Here is a 23,148-nt window from a genome sequence, read left to right on the forward strand (position 1 = left end):
TCATTAATTTTGTTATTATTATTGATATCATTATTATTATCACTATTATTATTATCATTATTATCATTATTATTATTATCATCATCATCATCGTATTGTATTGTACTGTATTTATTTTCCGTCAATTAAAAATAGTAACAGTGATATATATTTACAAGAAATCATCAGTAAAATAACGGAGGGATTTGCCTCCTCGGAGTTGATAACATATCAACGCTGTTTTTTCATCATCATCCTTAGTATTATTATTATTGAATAAGTGTTTGGTACTGCAAAATCGTAAAATAGCCTTAGAAAAGGGACATGCTCAAGATTTCGACATGCGCTCATCGGAGTAAAATCCCATGAATTATCGACCAAAACGCTCGAGTGAAACAATATAATATACAATGGAAAGATACAATGAACGCTGAATGACAAGCTTTTATCTATTTTAGCTATTATCATCATAATCATTGTCATTAGCCTATAATTTTTCATCATCGTCATCACCATCATCGTCATCATCATCAACATCATCATCGCCATCATCACCATCATCATGATCATCATCATCACCATCACCATTGTCATCATCACCATCATCATCACCATCATCATCGTCATCATCGTCACCGTCGTCGTCATCATCGTCATCTTCTTCGTCGTCGTCATCATTATAAGACATTTTAAAAAATGAAAGGGTGGAAATGGGTAAATTCATCCTCTAAAAGTGATGGCATTTTTTTATAAAAAAAACGAAAATAACTGTCTTTTCTCCGTCCTTTTCCACTCATTTCACCTTTTGTTTAGTACGACATCATCATTATCATGATCATCATCCTAACTATTAACATTATCATTATCACCATTATTGTTGATATCATAACTTCTTAGATTTTGTCATCGTAGAACACTTCATTTCAGGTTATCATTGACATTCAACTGCTCAAAACATTTCTAAATGTTTTTTATTTCCCGGACATTCATCGTTCTTTCTGCATGGTGAAGTATTTATAAACCACAAACTGCATTTTAAATATTAAGAGCAGATTTGTTTTTTTTTTCTGGACTGACCAGCATAGAGCAGGGGAAAATGTGTCACTGTTTAAAACAATTTCTGACATGAAAACAAAAGGGTCATAACTTTTTTTTTCCTCTATGGAGAGAAGGGGGAAATGTCTAGTTTGGATGATTTCTTTAATACAACCATTTCAGAAATAACAAATAAAATAGAGATTGCTGAACGCTTTTGTTGACCCAGGGCAATCACTTCGTTTTTAAAATTTCTTATAATGCTCCCAGTGTTATTGTATTCAATGTAAAAAGATTATATACATGTAGTCATAATGAATAAGATTACCACTGATTTTAAACGCCTGTAACGACAAGCATGCTAAGGTTATCATTATTTGCCCTTATCCCTTTGAAATATCCCCCTTTCCATAATAAATTCTTTAAGAAATGATGGAAAATGGTTTGAACACTTTCAGATTTTAAGTTTTAACAATCACATGACTTTTCAATATCGCAATCATGGCCACCTAATTTCTAATGCACTTTCAAGAATTCCACTCCGGCTTATTAATAGCAGAAGGGAGAGTTGCTTCTAGTGTCGAGGTTGAATGCTCCTTGTCCCTTACTCTTGGATGCGCCATAGCCCATCACAGGACAAGTTCCACAGTTGGAGCAACTGGATTGATTCTCCCAGCTTGTGCACTTTTTGCTGCATGAGAAGCAGTTAGATCCGATACTCTCAGTGAAGAGGTAGACCGCCCTCATGTGATCACAAGCCTGGATCACGTTGGTTGCCTCACAGCCCGGTTGGACCTCTCCTCCGTTCGGATAAAAATCCTGGTGACCCAGCTGTAAATAGTTAAAAAAACAAAAAAATCATATGAAGCGATTTCATTAAGATTTCTCTTTTTTTATTAGATAAGTCTTCCCTACTGGAAAGATCTCAGTGTCTCACAGTGTGTCCATAGTGTGGTACACAATGTGAAACCACCTCCACACTCTGACCAACCTATTCGGCCGTGTGAACACGCTGCTGCGAACCGTCACACTGTCGAGGTGTCCACAGTGTGAAACCACCTTCACACTCTGACTCACCTATTTGACCGTGTGAACATGCTGCTGTGAACAGTCACACTGTCGAGGTGTCCACAGTGTGAAACCACCTTCACACTCTGACTCACCTATTTGACCGTGTGAACACGCTGCTGCGAACAGTCACACTGTCGAGGTGTCCACAGTGTGAAACCACCTTCACACTCTGACTCACCTATTCCACCATGTGAACATGCTGCTGTGAACAGTCACACTGTCGAGGTGTCCACAGTGTGAAACCACCTTCACACTCTGACTCACCTATTCCACCATGTGAACATGCTGCTGTGAACAGTCACACTGTCGAGGTGTCCACAGTGTGAAACCACCTTCACACTCTGACTCACCTATTCCACCATGTGAACATGCTGCTGTGAACAGTCACACTGTCAAGGTGTCCACAGTGTGAAACCACCTTCACACTCTGACTCACCTATTCGACCATGTGAACATGCTGCTGCGAACCGTCACACTGTCGAGGTGTCCACAGTGTGAAACCACCTTCACACTCTGACTCACCTATTCGACCATGTGAACACGCTGCTGCGAACAGTCACACTGTCGAGGTGTCCACAGTGTGAAAATACCTTTATAACTGTTGACTTATAGAACATTTTAACCATGTGAATAACATTTTCACATAGTCCACTGTGTGTACACACTGTGATCACACTGTGTGAGGAGAGGTGGTATCTTCTTTGTGTAATACTGTGTTTCTTCTAGCGGGGTTTGTTACTTTTTATAATACTTTGCAGATGTCATGATTCCTTTGTTTGTCATCCACCTCTTAATTTGTAAAGCTAAATCATTTTGAGAGGGAAGGCTCCAATTGGATCAACACAGTTGACTACACAGTAAAAAAAAATAGCACGTTGTTTAAGCCTGTCACTCTACAAGTTGTTTAACCTATTTTGTAATTGTTTAAACTTTTTAAACAACTTGTTCAAAAAGTTCAAACAGTTGTTTAAAAAGTTTAAACAGTTGTTTAAAAAAATCAAAACATTACTTGTTCGAGTGACAGGCTTAAACAACATGCTTAGAATTTTAAACAGCGTTTATACAGTGTTTAAACTTTTATCCGCTTCTATTTCTGTCACCATAAAGAATTACTCAGAATTTACCAAAGAGGATGGAGGAGCCCACTTTTTAGCAAACAAGTTGACAGGCAAAAATTACAGAATAAACAAAAGTAGACATTACGACAAAGGCCGCTCGCCCTGGTATAGGGAATGATACTGTCGTAAAAGTAGCCGTAGTTTCGACATTTTTCTTTGACGTACCTGATCGAGAAGTCCACAGCCATGTATCGGATATTCAATCTGAGGATTTAATGTTCCATCGGTGTGTATGATATCAACAAAGACTGCATCCGATTTATCGATAAGACACTCGTTTCCACATCCAGTGAATTCGGGTCCGGCTGGATCCAATCCTGGAAAAAAATTAATGATGCAAAATCAAAGAGCGTACCTAAAACAAGTTTGAAAATGCTGATTTAAAGGGACATACAATTAAAAATACGTTTTGATATAACCATCAATAATGATTTAACCCATAATCTTATTCATACAAAGAAACTGAAAGAAAAGTGTTTTCGTGAGGAAAGTACTTGTTTTGTTATTGGTATAGTGTGGTATGAGTGTATTGAGTAGCGAATTAAGTGTGTTGTCATTAAAGCGCATGTACATCTTACAAGACAGCACAGCTCTTAAATCTGTATTATGCTGACCATTATGGTAAATTTGGGCCACTTTGACATCCAGTGGTATCTTGCATGGGATCTTGGATTTTGATTGGCTGTTGGTCAGCTTTACCAAGGTAGTTGATGGCAAAGCTACCTTAATAGTAGGGGAAGGTTGAGCATAGGGGCAAGTTGAGCCACCAGCCCCAGGCCAATAATGAATAGTCCACAAATGTAGACCCACATCTGCAGTGTGTGTACCTCAGCTGATTCAACGAGTCCTGCATAGAAGACTAGGTCTACTGAGGCTGAAACTTACCCCACAGATGGGGCAAGTTGAGCCATTTGACACCTCTTTTTTCAAAGGTGACAATGACTTTCAGTGTGGGGGTAGAAAGTTAAATATAGGTGAAAAATATTTCAGAAGAATTGAATTTTAAGGCAAGGTACTTATTTAGACAAGATTATTATTCATATCAATTCTAACATGCAAAAAGTAAAAACTGTCACAACTTACTCCGCCTTCCCCTACCTTTGCTGCAAAGGAGCCCTGATGTATAATTTGATGACGTGAGGTGGCGCTATTAACCCTAAATAGACTGGGCTATTTCGACGCCTAAGAAGACGGGGGGGGGGGGGCTGATTCAGCTCCCCTTATGATCTCGGCCGTCGATCACGCGATCGCGACGAAAATTGGCACACGCGTTACCCATGGCATTATCTAGAAACTATAACATCAAATTCTGCAAAGATATCTCATATCTCATTAATTATGCTAATTTATGCGCAAAATCATAAGTTTGCTCTAATTAATAAAATAATGCCCCTGAAATGCTAATTTTTGTTTCACATACTCTAGAGAGGCATCTGATCAAATTGATTTTAAAAAATTTCAAAATCACATTCATTTTCTTATGTTTTCTATTGTTTTCTAAATTTCTTATGTATTTCTTTGTTTTTCGACTTTTTGTTTTTTTGTTGTTTTTTCAATGGAAATTGTCGGGGCTTTATTTTGACCATAAAAAAGATAAAATGATTTGCTTTTAAGCAGTAAATGGAAAAATAATGATACATTTATGAATTTTGGCCAAGAACAATATTTGCATTAGATTTGTACACAAATTCACGTTTTTGAGTAATTTTGGGTCTGCATGCACTTACAAAATGTTGCGTAATTTTGAAACCGCGTACCCGGGGGTCACAATTTTGGTCTCAAAAGTTGCGCGAGACTTGAAAGTAAAAAGTCAGTGAGCGAGGCGGTCAAAAAATTTCGCGCGGCGGATTCATCGCGGAAAATGTCGAGGGGGGGGGGCTGAATCAGCCCCCCAGTCTTTTTCGGGTTAAGGCTCCTGTGTTTTTTCTGCTTTAATCGTGACAAATACAATTACACTGCATGCTATTCTAGCTCAATCTGACTTTATATGTGTGGTTTTTTTTCTTCAGATGAACGATGACAGGCATGGGCGGTGATCTCCTCCCACGGGGGGGGGGGGGGGTAGAGTGGGTGGTGTCCATCTCGAATTTTTTGTAGCACGCTATGGGGAGAATCGTCTGGACCAAAGGTCTGAACCTACTGGAGCGACCAACACAATAAATTAATTACCCCTCATGACAGGATTATAATACCAAATCATCACTACTTATTCATTTTCGACTTAATTATTTTGCTTGTTTGTTTGTATGGGTTTGTTAGGTAATTCTTTCCTTTTTCTGCTTTAATTTTTTGTTAAATACTATGTAATTCAATTCAACGTTATATGGTTGTTACCATGGTTACCCCACATATTCAATGAAAAATAAACCCTTTTTTCATATTAGAATGAGAAAGATATTAAGATATTTCATATTCTATGTTGTTTACAATAAAATGCAAAAACTGCATGTAAACTGAAATCATACAGCTATATTTAAGTAAAAGCTAGGAAGTTCTATCTTTCCTGCCTCCATGGACACCGGGAGCGAGGCAGTGTGGGGGAAACACCCCCCACGTCAAAAAGGGATAGATAAATAAAAAAGAACAAGAAGTATTGTCAATAATTTGAGAGAGAAAACAGATGTGAAACTACACCGATGAGACATGCAAGAGGGCTCATCAGAATTCAAAAGGGCACTATTTACTGGTGGATCCAGGGGGAAGCCGGTCCGTGCCCCCCCCCTTTAGAGGCACAAATAAAATTTATAATGTAAAAATGCCGTTAAACCAGAAGTGTGCCCCCCCCCCCTTTTGAAAGTGAATACCTTTTTTGGGGGGGGGGTTGTCAAGTTTTTCCTCGGTAAAATGTGCCCCCCCCCTTTGGAAAATCCTGGAACCGCCACTGGCACTATTTTTGTGGGATTAAAAGAAACACTTAAAAAGATCTAGTTAATTTATTTTTTTACGAACCTTCCCTAGTATCACTATCATTTACAAGACCCAATCACGTGATCCTCCAGACTTACCGGTCAGTCGTCCAACCTGTCCACTCAAGGCCTCACCAGCATATCCCGCGGTATGTGCCCCCAAACTATGGCCGATGATATGCATGTTCCCATACGAGGCACCGGAAACAGCCTTCAATCTAGCGATGAGTTTGCCAATATCGCGACCAACTACCCTGGTGTTAGCTCTGCTCTGTGCGTAATTGATACGCCCTGCCCCTTCTTGCCAGTCCACCATTATAACATTCATATTCTAGAACAAGGGCGGGGGAGAAGATGCAAATGAGAAATAGGTCATTGAAAAAATATAGGTGGTCCAGTGTGGTCCAGTGGTTAGAGCATTGGACTCATAATCGCAAGGTTGTGAGTTCGAATCCCAACTCTGCCATTGTCTCCACTTTGATAAAAAGGCCCGAGAGTGATATCTGTCGTCTAAAACGTCAGCCACTATGACTGATTAACCTAGACGTAAAACGTTTCATAGGTAACTGGTTATATGCCAGCTTGGCGTTTACCAGCAAAAAATGCTGTCCTGCCGAGTTCCTACGGGAGTTACCACTAACAGTAACAGTAACAGTATGTATAAATTTTATCAGTGCAGAATTACAAATGAAAAAAGGGAGACATAACTTCATTTCGTTCGTTTGTTACCATGCATTGCCACCACTGATGAATAATCAGATCAAAATAAAATAAATAACGTCTGAAAACTGAAAAAAAGGTTCACAGAAGTATGATTCTTTCAAAAATGTACGATACTAATTCAACAATGCAGCTGTCAACTTTTTTCATGTATAGATATGAATTTGGTGTTGTTGTATGCATGATTTTAAATAACAAAAGCATGAATCATCCAGTAAGGTAGATAATTGGCACACGAATTATTGATTATTATATCAACTTTTATTAAATTTAATCTTATCATCACCATTAGTATTATTGGTATTATCATTATCATTCGTCTCCCCTCGTCATTTATATCCCAACCATCCCTAGGAACCTTTAAATCAGCGCCCCCAAAAGCCCTAAAAGTAAAAGATGGCGACCGCACACGACACATCTCCAGTTTAAACACCTTTATGGAGTCTTTTGGAGGAATCCAACAAGTAATCCTACCAAGTACCATAATTATTATTATTATTCCTATTTTCTTTTTTATTATTATTACTAATGTTATTATTGTTGTTACAATTATTATTATTTTATTATTATCATTATTAATATTATTATCATTAATATTAATATTATTATTACTATTATCATTATAATTAGTATTAATAGTTATTATTATTATCATCATCATTACCATTATATCATTATTATTATTGTTGTTATCATTATTATGATTATTATACATTTATTCACGGCTAACAAAACAACAAGAACAAGTGAATTGCGATTTGTCGTGGCTTTAATGAAAATAGAGATGAATGTGCATCTTTACCAATTCTGCTTTTTGTGTACAGTGTATGAATATCATCACATATACATATACCGATAATGTCTGTAACCAACCGATACCCTTGTTTAATAAGCTCCTCGGAGAGGGGTTAAACCCCCGGCTAGAAGGCCCCCCTCGTAAGTTCTTCAATGTTTAAAATTCATGGCTGTTTTCCCACTGGTTCCCTGCTAGCCGGACCGGAATCCCAGCACAGCTATTAATTATGAGCTATCGGTGGATTACAGATGACATAAATATAGCATATAGAGATATATGAATGCCCATGACTATAGACCAGCCTGCCCGCCTTTAAGATCAGGTCAGGCTAAGATTAAACTTTAAGCATGACACAATTATTTCAGTTTAACAGCGTTCTCAAACATTTGTATGTACAAATAGGTCCCCCTCACCTAGGTAACGAGTGGGGACCTGCAACTTACATAATAACATAACATAATTGATTAAAATCCACATGCCTGCCCTGGCATGGAAAGGAAAAAAGGAGGTACTTTAATAATGCGCCTCTTACTGAAATCATGCCCCCAGAACTTCAACTGCTTGTTTTTCAACAACACACAAGGCGTCAACACTCCTCCCAAAAACGAGTAAGGGCGAAAACCCGCCTGCCCACTGGCCAAAATAGGACAGGAGGATAAAATTCCCTTACGGCCCACTTATGCACGACGATCGTTGTTAGGATTGGTGTGCGACCAGGTCAAACACCCTCGAATTTGGATTCGTGTTACGCTCTTCTATCAGCCTAGGCTCTGCCTAGATTCTGAAATTAACCATGAAAAGTATACCATCACCCTCCAACTACTTCATACACCATTCATTATAGAGTATCATATAGATTCAACAAATACAACTTCCCTGGAAAATATAAATGCAAAAGTACTTGTACCCCCCCCCCCCCCTAATCACACTTTGCCAAGATCAACTACTGCTGGTATTCAAGCCAACTATAGGTATCCAATTTTCATCCCACTGAAAATATTGAGCCCCTTAAAGGAACTTTAATAAAGGAAATTGAATTCAGAAAGAAATTTGTTTCACCAAACGAAATTCACTAATATGGCCATACTCTGGCAAAGGGAAGCAAGGTACGAAAGTATCACTCGTTGTAAATGACCAATGTGTGTTCGTCATTAACATATACATCAATGCAATTAAACTAAATAATATTTTCTTCAATATCTTTCCCCAAAACGATCATTTCTTCACAATTTCTGCCTGAACGGGCAGCACACAACAGATATTTAAAAACCATAACTCAAATCTGACTGATGCGTGAGCTGCTTCCTATACCAAAGGTGGGCAGTATTAATAATAAATACACCATGACAAAATTACCATACAAATTCACATAAGTATACCAACATACTACGCCTAAAGACCTGAACATGCGGCTGAACATGAAGAAGACTAAAAATTGGGACAATACTTCCGTCTAATTCCTAAGGAGTCCGATGCAGACCCGAGAAATAACTTTATCTGAAATGAAGCCTATGCAATCTTATCAAACATTTCTTCATATATAATGCTCATGGTAGAGGAAAATAAAACATACATAGAAATTATGAATTCATAAACATTTCTTCTCAAATGACCTGAGAAAATTATAATTTCAATCCCCAGATTTTTTCTATAACCATCCATAACTTGGATTTTTATGACAACTCACATGAACGTTTGAGGCATAACCTGCTTCATAGTAATTTCGAATTGACTTCTTCCTTGCAAACAAAAACTAAATAAACAAAATAACATTAAGAATGCACAAGGACAATAAATACACAACCATATCCATAATATGCAAGAATCCCCCCACGATATATATGTCAACATCCCCCTTAATTATAACTAGAGGATGGTAATGGGGAGGAGGTGGGAATTTTGTAAGCACGCTTTACACATGCACCGTCATCTCTCTTCATTGAAAGCCAAAACGAAAATGAAGCATTCCCCGCACTTTTATCCGCGCATAGCTCAACCGCGGCAAATGTCTGGCATTGTGCCCAAATTCTTTGGCGCGGGCGCCAAAAAGCGCTGCCCCGCCCTTTACGGGTCGGGTCACGAGCCCTTTCTCGGGCAACCACGCCCCCTTTCAAATTCAAAACAAACTAAAATGTGTATTTTGCTAGCCCGCTAATAAATCATTTTAAATCGTCAAGCCGTCTTTAAAATCCATTATTCACGGCTAACAAAACAACAAGAACAAGTGAATTGCGATTTGTCGTGGCTTTAATGAAAATAGAGATGAATGTGCATCTTTACCAATTCTGCTTTTTGTGTACAGTGTATGAATATCATCACATATACATATACCGATAATGTCTGTAACCAACCGATACCCTTGTTTAATAAGCTCCTCGGAGAGGGGTTAAACCCCCGGCTAGAAGGCCCCCCTCGTAAGTTCTTCAATGTTTAAAATTCATGGCTGTTTTCCCACTGGTTCCCTGCTAGCCGGACCGGAATCCCAGCACAGCTATTAATTATGAGCTATCGGTGGATTACAGATGACATAAATATAGCATATAGAGATATATGAATGCCCATGACTATAGACCAGCCTGCCCGCCTTTAAGATCAGGTCAGGCTAAGATTAAACTTTAAGCATGACACAATTATTTCAGTTTAACAGCGTTCTCAAACATTTGTATGTACAAATAGGTCCCCCTCACCTAGGTAACGAGTGGGGACCTGCAACTTACATAATAACATAACATAATTGATTAAAATCCACATGCCTGCCCTGGCATGACCAGAAATACCCAATTATTCTTGGAAAATACGTGTTTCAGGTGGCCTAATTGCCAAATTACCGCCAAACGAGAATATATAATTTATTTATATATGATCGACCGCCAACAAACACGTCAAAATTTTACTCGTATCTACCAAGATATTCAATAAATCTTAGCAACCATTACAGGATCATTCTACTAGTATTCACCAACGTTATTATCCTTAGTGCTTTTACCAGGGGGGGGGGGGGGGTACCAGGGAACATTGCTCATTCCTCCATTACAATGTATATCTAGGTTATCCATAACTGACCCCAACATGATTTAATGCATGCATACATTGAACGTAAATGCATGAGCAGCTAAATAACAACAAATGATACATTATGAAAACATAGACACACTGGTGAAACCGGCTCCAGACCAGCCAAAACCCTTATTCATACTATCGGATCGGACGGTCTGGAGTCGGTCACGCCGGAGCGACTAAGGTAAAATGTATAAATACATACTCAACGAAGATATGAAAGACCAACTTTTAACTCACTGATAAATCTGTCCAACCCTTCATCGGCCAGATGTAGGCCATCAGTTCTGTACAGCGAAATGTCATTATGGGATATTGATGGATGCGGTATGGCTTTACCATGAAATCTTGCAGCTAAAGCCTTGGCGTACCTATTGGCCGCCCTTCTCTTTAAGTCCAATTTACCTTGATCTCCTGTACAGCCAGCGGGGTACCAAACCCTCTCCAAAATGTCCGACCACACTATTTGAAATTTGTCCTTATTGGCGTCAAAAAGTCTATACGTCAAACTAGCCAGCTTCTTCTTGGACAGTGCCTCAATGTCATTCGTTCCTACATGCAATACTACTACTGAAGGCTTTGGTTCACTCCGACCCATCTTATCTAACCAATCGCTTACCCCTTCAATTCGTAGCCCCCTTTTCCCCAACCAGCGGACCGACGTTCCAAGTCCAAGGTCAGCCTCGCCGGTGTTCTTCGCCCTGCGATGTGCCCAAAACACTATCGAGTCCCCTATGATCCACACCACAGGTCCTGTAATAGAAAACAAGAAAAGAGGGCTGGGCAGAATTTTGAAGTATGAAAATTTCCCCCTGAAAGGTCTGCTACCCTTCACCACCCCTTCATCACGGGGTTTTCCCCTCCAAGATACAATGTATGTAATCACATTTTTGACCCCTCCCCTTAATCCTGAAAGCATTGATATTAAACACGTCATTATACCGTTGTAACATTCTCTCTAAAAAGCAGAATGCTCGTAATTGTGTGATATCATTAAACCCTCACTTACTCATTCAATATTAAGCCCAGAGTTATTTTGATGATACATGTATATTGATATCAACATGTACAGGGGGGGGGGGGGGGTCGTTATGATCAATCTGATGTTCCAAACACCTTCCAATCAATATAGTACTATCCCTTTCTTCCTTTTGTATAATGTAATAATGTATAATGTATAAACACATTCCAACCAATATATAATAATGTATAATGTATAATGTCTGAGCACATTCCAATCAATTTATAATAATGTATAATGTATAATGTAAAATGTATAAGGTATAATGTATAATGTAAAATGTATAAGGTATAATGTATAATGTATAACGTATAAACACATTCCCATCAATATAGTACCATCTCTTTCTTCATTTTGTATAAAGAATGTAATAATGTATAATGTATAATGTATAATATATGATGCATAATGTATAATGTATAATGTATACTGTAACAAGGGCTCCTTTGTAAACAGGCCTCTTGGCACTGAACATACCACCCTGCTTCTGAATAGGGCTGAATAAAATAAAACAATACCATGTAAGCAGATATATTGAGAATTATACACCCAAATATCCAACAACCCATCGGCCACGGCTTTGATTAAAGCACATGTCCTCGTGTAAAGTAAACGCGTTGTGACATTATTGGAAGATAACTTACACCTGATTTTGGTCAAAATGTCAAATAACCTAAAATCATCATTTCATATATATTTTCGTTCTTTTTTTTTTTTTTTTTTTTTTTTTTTTTTTATTTTTTTTACTTAACCATGTCGAGTCTTATATATCTCCGATGTGCACTCGAAACCCAACGCCCCATGCGTTGGATTTCTTCATCCGAGCAACCGGCCATGGCAGCGGTCGTAGCCGCCCCAATACGAAAGGAATGCGATGAAAACATTGCCGCCGGCATATCCCCGTATGTCAAACATCGTTTTATCATGTTTCCAAATTCACGCCTAGTTAGCGGGAGAGCACCATATGAACAAAAGAAGGCTCCACCATTCTTTGGGCGGATTTCTAAATAACGAATACCCGCCATCACAGGGCAGCTAACTGTCCCCAACTCTGGTATCGAAATGGTGCACCCATTTCCCCGCTGGTCAGTCTTTGACTTCCTTAGGAATAATTCCACCCTGCGATGCGGTGCATCGCCAGTGACCCTAACATCTGTGTGCTGCAGAATAGACTCACATCTATGCCTGGACTCTACTGTCAACTCACTAACTCTCAACAAACCATAAAATGCCACTGAAAAAGCAGCAGAGTACATCAAAACATCGTAATGACTACCACAAACATGCCTCAAGTAGGCGAGCATTCTATTTAACACAGACAATGTGATTGGATGCCTAGCATCTCTTCTCAAAGTACTTCGCCTACACCCTTCAATTAACCTTGTAATCACAAAACTTTTGGTCACATCCTTTAGCCCAGATGAACTCATATAAAATGCCAACCCAGATATGTAAGTTTGAATAGTAGACCCTGCATATCCCATAAAGGATAAATAAGAAATGAACTGCGCCACCCATTCTACATTAGGGGGTAGCTGGGGGTCGTATCCGTACACTTTACAAAATTTCACGTATGCCCCCAAGGCAATAGAGTAAGTTGTGTGTGTTCGAGCTGCCCTAGAAGCCATCAGCAGTCGACTTCTCTCGATAGCCAGCTCTTCCAAAGACGGACTGGAACCTCCACGCCCTCCCGGGCGGCCCCCGGTGCTAACGCATGGAACCTCGGCATCTGAAATCGAGATAGTGCATCAGCTATACCATTATCACATCCATGTACATGCCTAGCCCTCAACACTATATTATTGCTTAAACATATAATCACCACCTTCCTCACCAAAACCATAATATCAGGGCATAGCGCCGACTGCTTGTTAAGTACTGCCACCACGGCCTGATTATCACAATTAAACAATATATTCTTGTCCTTTAGCTCCATGCCCCAAATCTCCAAGCCTACCCAAATAGGGAATAGCTCTAAAAAAGCTATAGACCTCCTATCGGCCTGGAAATCAGCAGGCCACCTGGATTGAGCCCACCTGCCTCCAAAAAAAATTCCAAAACCAATGCCAGCCGCCGCATCAGTGAAAAACTGAATTTCCTCGCTTCCAAACCAGCCTGGAGCCCGGAAGAAAACTTGACCATTAAAATGTGCCAAGAACTCCAACCAAACCCGCAAGTCAGCCTTAGCCCCTCTCGTCAACCTAACCATGTGAAAAGGACGCTTAACGCTCTTAGTTAAGTCAATGAGCCGTCTCATGAATGCTCGCCCTGGAGCAATTGCCTTACATACAAAGTTTAGACTACCTACAATCGACTGAATGTCTCTTAGGGAAATTTTTTGTTTCTGTACCGCCCAATTTAATTTCCCTACTAATTTCTCAATTTTGTCCTCCGGTACCCGAACCTGCTGAGAAACGCTATCTATTACCAGCCCAAGATATGACAACTGTGTGGTCGGGCCTTCCGTTTTTTCTCGCGCTATGGGCACCCCAAATCGTTCGCAAATTGCTTCAAAACAATGCATTGCCCGCCTGCAATCCTCCGAGGCAGGGCCGCCTGCAAAAAAGAAATCATCCAAATAATGGACAATATTTTGCGACTTCGCAACTTTTCTCGCGCAAAACTCTAAAAAAGTACTAAAACATTCAAAAGTGGAACAAGAAACTGCGCAGCCCATCGGCAAACAACGATCAAAATAGTAACGACCATCTATATACATCCCAAGCAACTCAAAATCTTTTGGGTGAACAGGCAAGAGCCTGAAAGCTGACTTAATGTCAGTCTTTCCCATAAGGGCACCCCGCCCCAATTGCGTCACAATATCTACCGCCGAATCAAAGGACGAATATGTTACTGTACACTGCCCCTCCGGTATGCCATCATTAACTGAATTTCCCCTGGGTGCCGATAAATGTTGAATCATACGGAACTCCCCTGGGGCCTTTTTGGGCACCAACCCCACTGGTGAACACCTCATATTCTCGAAGGGAGGAACAACAAAAGGCCCAACTATCCTACCTAAGTCTATTTCATCCCTCAATTTCTTTTTCAACGCATCCATGTGTTCGAATGCTGATTTCAGGTTTTTAACAACCAATGGGACCCTGTCCCCTTCAAAATGTAATGAAAAACCAAACTTAAAACCATTATACAAGCACTGAGCATGCTCCTGATTAGGATAAGTAGCTAACATGGGCACCAAACGTGCTAACTTAATAGGGGTCGGAGCAATAGACGACACCGCACTAGCCGTAGACCTATTTACTGCCAGCGGGACTGGAACCGGCCCGCCCTTGGCTACACTGCTTAGCCCCATGACCTGTCGCCTGGCAGCGGGAACACTTGTGCTCATAGATGCAAGCTTTGCCTCGCATGCACTTGCCTCTATTAAAGGCAAAGCACACGCCTCGGCTGGGTGTGCCATTGGCTCCGGGTCCCTTTCCTCCGAAGGGAAAAGATTTTCTCGCGCCGTACTCCCCTCTGTAGAACTGATGGCGAGGGGCATGGGGTAAATTGTGGCGCTGCCGCGGACCATTAGAGGCCACCAGCATCAACCACAACTCGGCGTCGACGCTCGCCCAGGATCGCCCGGGTAAACGCGCCTGCTTGCTCCTAAACTGAGTGTCATAGTCACGCCAGCCATAACCTGCAAACGCACGGGCTGCATGCCTTATCAAATCCATATATTTCATGAGCTCCCTGCTCCTTTCAATGTGCTTCTCAGCGTAAATTGAGGCAAATACTAGAAACACCGAAGTCCACTGCTCTACCGACATGATTTTCTTAGCCTTTGATTGAGGTTGAAGTTGCAAACCAAGACCAGATCCCGATTGACACAAACTCAAAGTGGTGTCACCTACACTCAAGGCCCCAAACTCATCACGTGCATTATTATGCTTAAGGAGCACTCCCAAATCTATATATTCACTTGCCCAAATTTTTTCCTTCAGTGAGATAGCCACTTCCACACCTAGTGGGTCGCATGCGCTAATAAATGGTTCCGGTGCCCCCAACACGGCAGAAAACCTAGGCGCCTGGGGCTCAGATCTCTCAACACCGACCTCCACTAGATCTAGGCCTAGATCTTCGGCTACCCCTGCCGACCGCGCCGGCACTGAAACTGCTGGCTGAGCCTGCCCCGAGCTACCGGTATCCGACTCCTGTGCTACTATCTCATGCCAAGCAATAGATCTGCCCACGGGCGCCTGGCCTTCCCGCCCCACTAGATCTAGATCTAGCTCTGCCATTTTATCACTAACTTTAGACCTAGGCCTACCACTTTTTTCATCAACATCGACAACTTGAGACTGAGAGGGATTTAACTCACCGCTCCTTCCTGGCCCGTTGTTGCCGCCTCCCAGCCCCAGATCCACACTTGCGGGGGTTGACGTCGCCCGTGGACCTCTCGGCCGACCCGGCCTCCTCTTCGGTGTGTCATCTCCCTTCCTCGCACCTGCGGTCGTTATTTTCTTGGCCTTAACCTTTGGCATGATCAACTCGCGAAACTAGAGTTAGACTCGAAGCTCCGTCACTCAGCCCAAGTCCAATGAATCCTGGATGCAATCACCTCCAAAGTTCAATCAAGCGAACCGCCAAGAAAAAATTCAATCCTGAAGTTGCAAACTGAATCTTTTAGGTCCACAAATCGGCACAGCTAACTTAGTCTTAGTTCTACGGCAACAATTCCTGAGGCTGAAGTCTGAAGACAGTAAAAAACTGAAATCAGCGTCTGTATAATCCAATAAAAGTATGAATCCTTTGTGTAGATATCCGGTATAGGTAGCTAGACAAATGTCGAAATATCTGCCACCTAGGCCTAGTGTCCAATTCTAGTTGCCAGTGCCGAAAGAAAATTTTCAAAAAATTTTGTAAGCACGCTTTACACATGCACCGTCATCTCTCTTCATTGAAAGCCAAAACGAAAATGAAGCATTCCCCGCACTTTTATCCGCGCATAGCTCAACCGCGGCAAATGTCTGGCATTGTGCCCAAATTCTTTGGCGCGGGCGCCAAAAAGCGCTGCCCCGCCCTTTACGGGTCGGGTCACGAGCCCTTTCTCGGGCAACCACGCCCCCTTTCAAATTCAAAACAAACTAAAATGTGTATTTTGCTAGCCCGCTAATAAATCATTTTAAATCGTCAAGCCGTCTTTAATATACATTTATTGTAATTGAAAAAATACTATCTAATACAAAAGGTAAGTATCTAAAAAGGTAGGGAATCATTTATATTTTTTAGGGGCATGAATGACAAACTTTGCTCGTTTTGGGGGCCAGGTAAACCTTTTATTCATACATTTAAAGACTATTTGCATCATCTTATTATCTGTTTGGTAAGAATTTTCTTGCTTTGCTGTCTTGCTTTGCTCTCTTGCTAGAGGGGCCCTCTGTACCCAAGTCATTGTAAGCTTCACATTCAGACCTCTAAACACGAGTGAAGGGTTTGCTCAGCCGACTCTCCTTGACCTACCTCATCTACGAGTGCCTTCTTCATATCTTGAGCCCAACCTGAGGTGTATACGTCTGTGTAGCCGTGAATGATGAATTTTGTGCCTCGAGTACCCTTGAAGATGGACAAAAAATGAGTATTATTAATTTTGGCCAACTAGCCATGCACCTTTTGGTCTGGACGGGACTTGACAAAACTTAAAATACGACAAGAAGGACAAGGAGAACGAAAGATGGAGACGACAGAGAAGGACATTTTCATATGCATGTATATGTTATGAACAATCAAATAAATATGATAATAATGATAGATGATAACATTGAAAATGATTACATGTAAATGTGATAGTGATAATGAAAATAATTGTCAAAAGTTGAACATTTTAGTTTCTAAAGCAATTTTCTTTTTAAAGAAATGAAAAGAGATATCTCAGTGAAAAGAGCAACTTCCATAGCACAAAAATGATGATGGAAAATAAGAGACATTCAAAACAAACAAAATAATCCTGTATGACTTGTGCAGAATTTTGTTTGATTTTTTTAGTTGGCAACGGGGACTGAGTCGCCCCCCCCCCAAAAAAAAAACATCTCGAACGACAACCTATGTTAAAAATGGTATAGGTTGATAATTAAAATTTACAAGGGTACAAAAAACCGTAGGGTTAAGCTGAGTATTGACTTATACCCCAAGAGTTGAAGATAGTACTTTATAAAGTAATAAGAAAGAGTAAAACAAATTACCTTGAAATTTGAATTTCGAATGGTGCTGTCATCATACCGGTCGAGTAGCTCTTTAGAGTAACCGCTATTTTTCTCTGGAGTATAGAGCCAATACTTTATCACGATTGCGTCGGGACTCTCTGGACAGGCATGGTGGCAACCACTGCCGTACGTGAAAGAGCCCAGATCGCCATATGTGACACTCGCAGCTTCACACCCTAGAAACAAACAGCAATAAATTGTCATTTAAAGCAATTACGAACCAGCGACCTTAATAGCGCCACCTCACGTTCCACTTAAGTGTGGCCAGATTCCTACTCCGTAATGCAACACTCTGAGCAGTGTAATATAGGCCCATTTGAATGACAACATACTGATTCACTATTCAAATCTTTAATATCGAAATTTGTTACTTAGTAGCAAGCGATATTTTTCCTCTCAAGAACATTTTAGCTTCTTGTTACAAATGAAATTTAATTCTCTGTATTATTGGCAATAAACTCAACGGGTATTGAGTTATTTAGAACGCACAGTCAATTAGAGACCCTATACAATGTTGGTCAGTTTGGTCATGTAATAAAAAAATATATATATTCCATGTCTTGTAGAATATTCTAGAAATGATAATGCTGAAAAATCATGACCACGTGCATTTCTTAGAGATATATCTTTTTATCAATCTATTTTATAGAAGTTTATTTACCTATCATTGCATTGCTAATAAGCTAATGTTTTTATTCGAATCAATTCAATTAAAAGTCGTATTAATTCATTTCCAACAGAAAATTGATACAAAATTATTGCATCGTGCTTTCGCATTGCTAAAAAGCTAATGTTTTAATTCAAATAAATTCAATTAAAAATCGTATTAATTAATTTCCAACCGAAAATTTAAACAAACTTATTGCATCGTGCTTTTCGCACCGGTAAAAAGCTAATGTTTTTATTCAAATCAATTCAATTAAAAGTCGTATTAATTCATTTCCAACAGAAGATTTATACTTATTGCATCGTGCGTTTACATTCAAGAGCATAGCTTAGAATTAATAATATAATCATAATCATATACCACTGTCAAATTTGTATTTGTCACCTGAATCATTGTTCACGATATGGAATTCATATCTTTTATGTGCAAGAACCAAGTACAAGTTACCAACAATGCGTACAGCATTTTCATTTATTTGAAAATACAGGATTAAGAGCATTGCCGATTATATAGGCACCGCGGCCGAGGGTCGAACCCCGGGGGCTTACCACGTATAGTCAGGCGCCTAAGACCAATCGGCCACCGTCCGGCACCCGAACGTTAAAGGTGATTGACTCTGAAAGCCTTGTAGTGAGTGCATCATACATAGTCATGTATGTACATTAAAGAGAAAATGCCAAAAATACTGGCCGGGAAGTAGTAACTTCCAAGGTATAGTACATAATAAAGGAGGAAAAACGCAGAAAAGACAACAACAACAAAAATAACAAGCACGAAAAAGAATGATAATGATATTAATAACAACGACTAAACAGGGCAACCTATAGGACCAGCTAAATCGTCAACTACTTCATCCCATACTAAAGTTTCGAAATCTAGCAAAGCTATCAAATCTAAAAACCGGAGATTTTGAAACAGTTTCAAGATTGTGTATTTCTGATGTCAATGGATAATTTGTTGTCCTTTTTGGACCCATACAGCAAAGATCACAATATTGAGAATATGTCGTGTCTTGGTAAATGAAGAAGAGGAGCCTGTATTGTATTTATTTAGCCGCCCTCCTCTTCGATCTTCTTTAGGCGTGAAAAGCCCAGTCTTTCCTGGGTTACCGTTAAATCACGAAATGTACACTTCTACCAGAGCGATTGTTCGTTCTCCTGGTGCACTTCGAATGTATCGTGGTTTCAAAAAGCGAACAAATTTTGTGAGTGAAGTAAACGAATTTTTCAACGGATTCAAGAGAAGTGATTTAATATAATATTCGCTTGTTCACTTCGCTCGCTCTTGATTTGATACTCTCGCTCGAACAACAGAGAGTTTTCGATTCAACGACGCACATCGGATTCAAGAATAGATTAAATGTACTGGAAATGCCCGTCAAATGACAATGAATAGCTGGGATGTCTTTGTCGAAAATTGTTAAACTAGAACAAAAGTTTCGTATCAAGTTCCAGAGCTGACGGAATAATTGCAAATATAATTTATGTCATTTGACCAGCGTCCAGGACAAAACAGCTATTTTGATTCACCAATTTTTGAAAAAAAGACTTCTTGATTTAAAGGGCATTTGACAATATATTTTCTATGTTCTTGAATATGTGTCATGCCTCGTAGAAGCTAAGAGTACCTGTAGGGGGAAAAACGAACACAGACACAGTCAGTGCAGTAAGCAACGCCAGTCAGTGTTTGTGTTTAGTTGCTTTGAAGCAACCGTAGGATTTTCTAAATATTAGCCGCCATGTTCAGCTTGGGCCTTTCGCATCCTTAACATGCTTAAACTGACGTGGTGATTTCTTCCTCAGCAGTGACGTGAATTTTTGAGGGGGCTAGATATGGCGTATCGGGCAAAATTCATAGAAAGTTGCAAGGGTGCGAAGTGAGCGAGCAAAAATATTGATATTTTTAATACAAAAATTTGATTTTGTGAGATATATTTGACATGATATTCCGAAAATAATATCATATTTTACCCTTCTCTCATTCCTCTTCTTTGTTTTTCCTTGGTCATGAAAATTAGGGGACAAGCTCGCCCAAGACCCCCCCCTCCATATGTACGCCACTGCTTTATTTTTCATAACAAACGACTGAAGTAACTTTTTTGTTTGATACAAAAGCATTAAAGAGTGGGAAAACAATTATAACGATTCCAATGAGACATCAGTTGTCTTCATATCAGTTTACTTCACAAGGAGAGATGAGGTGTTATTTGCGATGCAGCGTAACTGTCGCATTCAAAATCGAAAATATTTTGTCTTTAAATTATGGTGTTACACTCAAAATCTAAATGTCCTATACGGTGCATATAAAAAACAGTTTTGAAGAGTCTATAAAAAATTGTTTCAAATCATGATATCTATATTTTGATGTTAATAGATGCTCTGAAATCTTATCTTTGATATGCAATAAAAAAAAATTGTTCCTGCTTGAGCGAACACGGGACGTTTTGTCGGGGATTCAAAGAGAGGCCTGCGCCATAATGGCAGAATTATGAGTAATAGATGATCAGACTTCTTACTAATCAGCAGACTTCCTCTTAAACTTTTCATTATCTGTGCCATAATTTTCGAATAATGCTGTCCAATTTTTTTACAAATTTATTTATTTACTTGAATTATTTTGGCTTTTTTTTAATTTAAACTTCTTTTAGAAATTAATTAGACAAGGCAGGACAAAACATTATATGAAACCAAAAAAAAATCAAAGACAGTGTAAAAAGGAGGATAAGACATGCCAAGGTAAGACAGAAACAAGAAATTAAAAAAAAAACACCGCAAAACAAGGAGACAACAACAAGCAGCAACAACGAAGAAAAACTGCGCATAAGGAGGAAGGATAAGGATAAAAGGAGAGGGAAAGTTTGTATCTTGTTTTGAATAGAACCATACCATATCGTTGAGCTCACATACTTCCTCTATGTCTCATCTGTCTATAGAATTGTGTTTGATTTTTTCACAATTATAAACTGATTAGAAAAAAAATCAGCTGCAATGAAAAGGAATAAGACATTTCTTATTAAAAAGTATTATATATAATCTTGAATAAAAATGACCTTGATATCAATAACCAACTTATAAATATAATGAAACCTCTATCTATACCAAGTACGCGACTTACCTCTTGCAATGACAAAAGCCAGGAAAACGACAACGACTGAAGAAAAGCTCCCCATGTTTCAATAGCAGCTGAATCAAATCGCAACCGAGCTGGTCTTTCTCGCAGTAATGTGATTTTAATCGAATCAAATCACTTGTATTTATACCATTAAAAACGTATCACATCGTTTGGGCAATCGAGTAATGTCAACACTTCACTTTGACTGTCTGATAGGTTGTTGGAATATGGGTGATTAATTGACGATTATAAGCACATAAAGCACTTGAAAATGACAAGGAACTGTTTAAAGCTCCTTGATAATGAGATGGTTTTTATTATAATTATTTTACTTCCGAACACAAGCAACACTTTAAACATATATGTAAACAATCTCTTTTCTTACATGACAAATGAAAGACTTAGAATTCGAGATACTTTTTTCCATTAAAAGTGATTGACCCTTGTACATTTTTCACCTGTGATAATTGAAAATAATTTTCATTAAAAAAGTTTACGATCATATCACATAATTACTGGGAATGCTTAAACCTGTGACAATGTTTCAAGTTTATTATTGTGCGTATTCCAAAAGTAGCAGGAGAGGAAGTTTTCCCCTTTTTTTATTGTCTTATATAGGTCTGCAATAATGCTTAGAAGATAGAAATGTTTAGAAAATGCAATATCAGCGCTAACGTGCGATTGAAGAAAAAAGGAGAAAAAAGAAGCGGGAGAAGAAGAAGAAGAATGCTAAGATAAAAGAAGAGGAGGTGGAGGAGACGGAGGAATAATATTCCATTAAGAATAAATAATCTTGGCAAACTGAATATATGAGGGCGCTGCGTATATATTTCTGGTATCCAAGTCTTGCCTCAGACTTGTTTTCTTAAAAAAAGATACTTTTACGGAATAGCCCAAAATTATCACTATCACATTGTATGTAATTATTATCATCTTGATCATTTACCATTATTATTAAATTTATTTGATTATTCATACAATGTATATGCAAATTCCCTTCTCTTACTCCTTCTTCTCTTCTTCTTCTTCTCCACCTTCTCCTATTCTTCTTCTCCAACTCCACCTTCTTCTTTTTCTTCTTCATCTTTGTCTTCTTCTTCTTCTTCTGTGTATTATTATAATTATCATTGTTTTTTATTATTATTATTATTATCATTATTTATCTTCATCTTTTCCTATGTTCCCTCCCATGTTCGTGTGCAAAAGGGTTTGGGGGAGATCGGCAGTTGCCCCCAGAAACTTTGTAAAAACCTACTTATCTACCCAATATTGTCACAAAATTCACCAAAATTCACTTTAGAAAATGCAAAAGCGATCCCATAACCAGCTCGGTCGCTTCGCTCCCTCAGTTGGAGTGCAGTGTAATGATCAAGTTACCAACGATATATACCGACTCCAAACCAAGTGATGGTATGTCGTTAGAGATAACGTAAAAGTTTTTGTTGGTTTGAAGTTTAT

At 39.2% G+C, this 23,148-nt stretch overlaps 1 protein-coding gene across 1 annotated transcript; it reads right to left on the bottom strand.

Moving 5' to 3' along the window:
- Positions 1 to 734: 734 nt before the first annotated feature.
- On the bottom strand, positions 735 to 21,781 carry LOC121425030 (pancreatic lipase-related protein 2-like). Its single transcript, XM_041620965.1, has 6 exons — positions 21,694 to 21,781; positions 17,892 to 18,088; positions 17,173 to 17,265; positions 6,209 to 6,440; positions 3,369 to 3,520; positions 735 to 1,845 (listed from the first exon to the last, which is right to left on the bottom strand). The coding sequence occupies exons 1-6, from the start codon at positions 21,746 to 21,748 to the stop codon at positions 1,564 to 1,566; spliced, it is 1,011 nt and encodes a 336-aa protein (XP_041476899.1). The 5' UTR covers positions 21,749 to 21,781; the 3' UTR covers positions 735 to 1,563.
- Positions 21,782 to 23,148: the final 1,367 nt, after the last annotated feature.

Source organism: Lytechinus variegatus, chromosome 12, assembly GCF_018143015.1.
Source record: "Lytechinus variegatus isolate NC3 chromosome 12, Lvar_3.0, whole genome shotgun sequence".
Lineage (NCBI taxonomy): Eukaryota > Metazoa > Echinodermata > Echinoidea > Temnopleuroida > Toxopneustidae > Lytechinus > Lytechinus variegatus.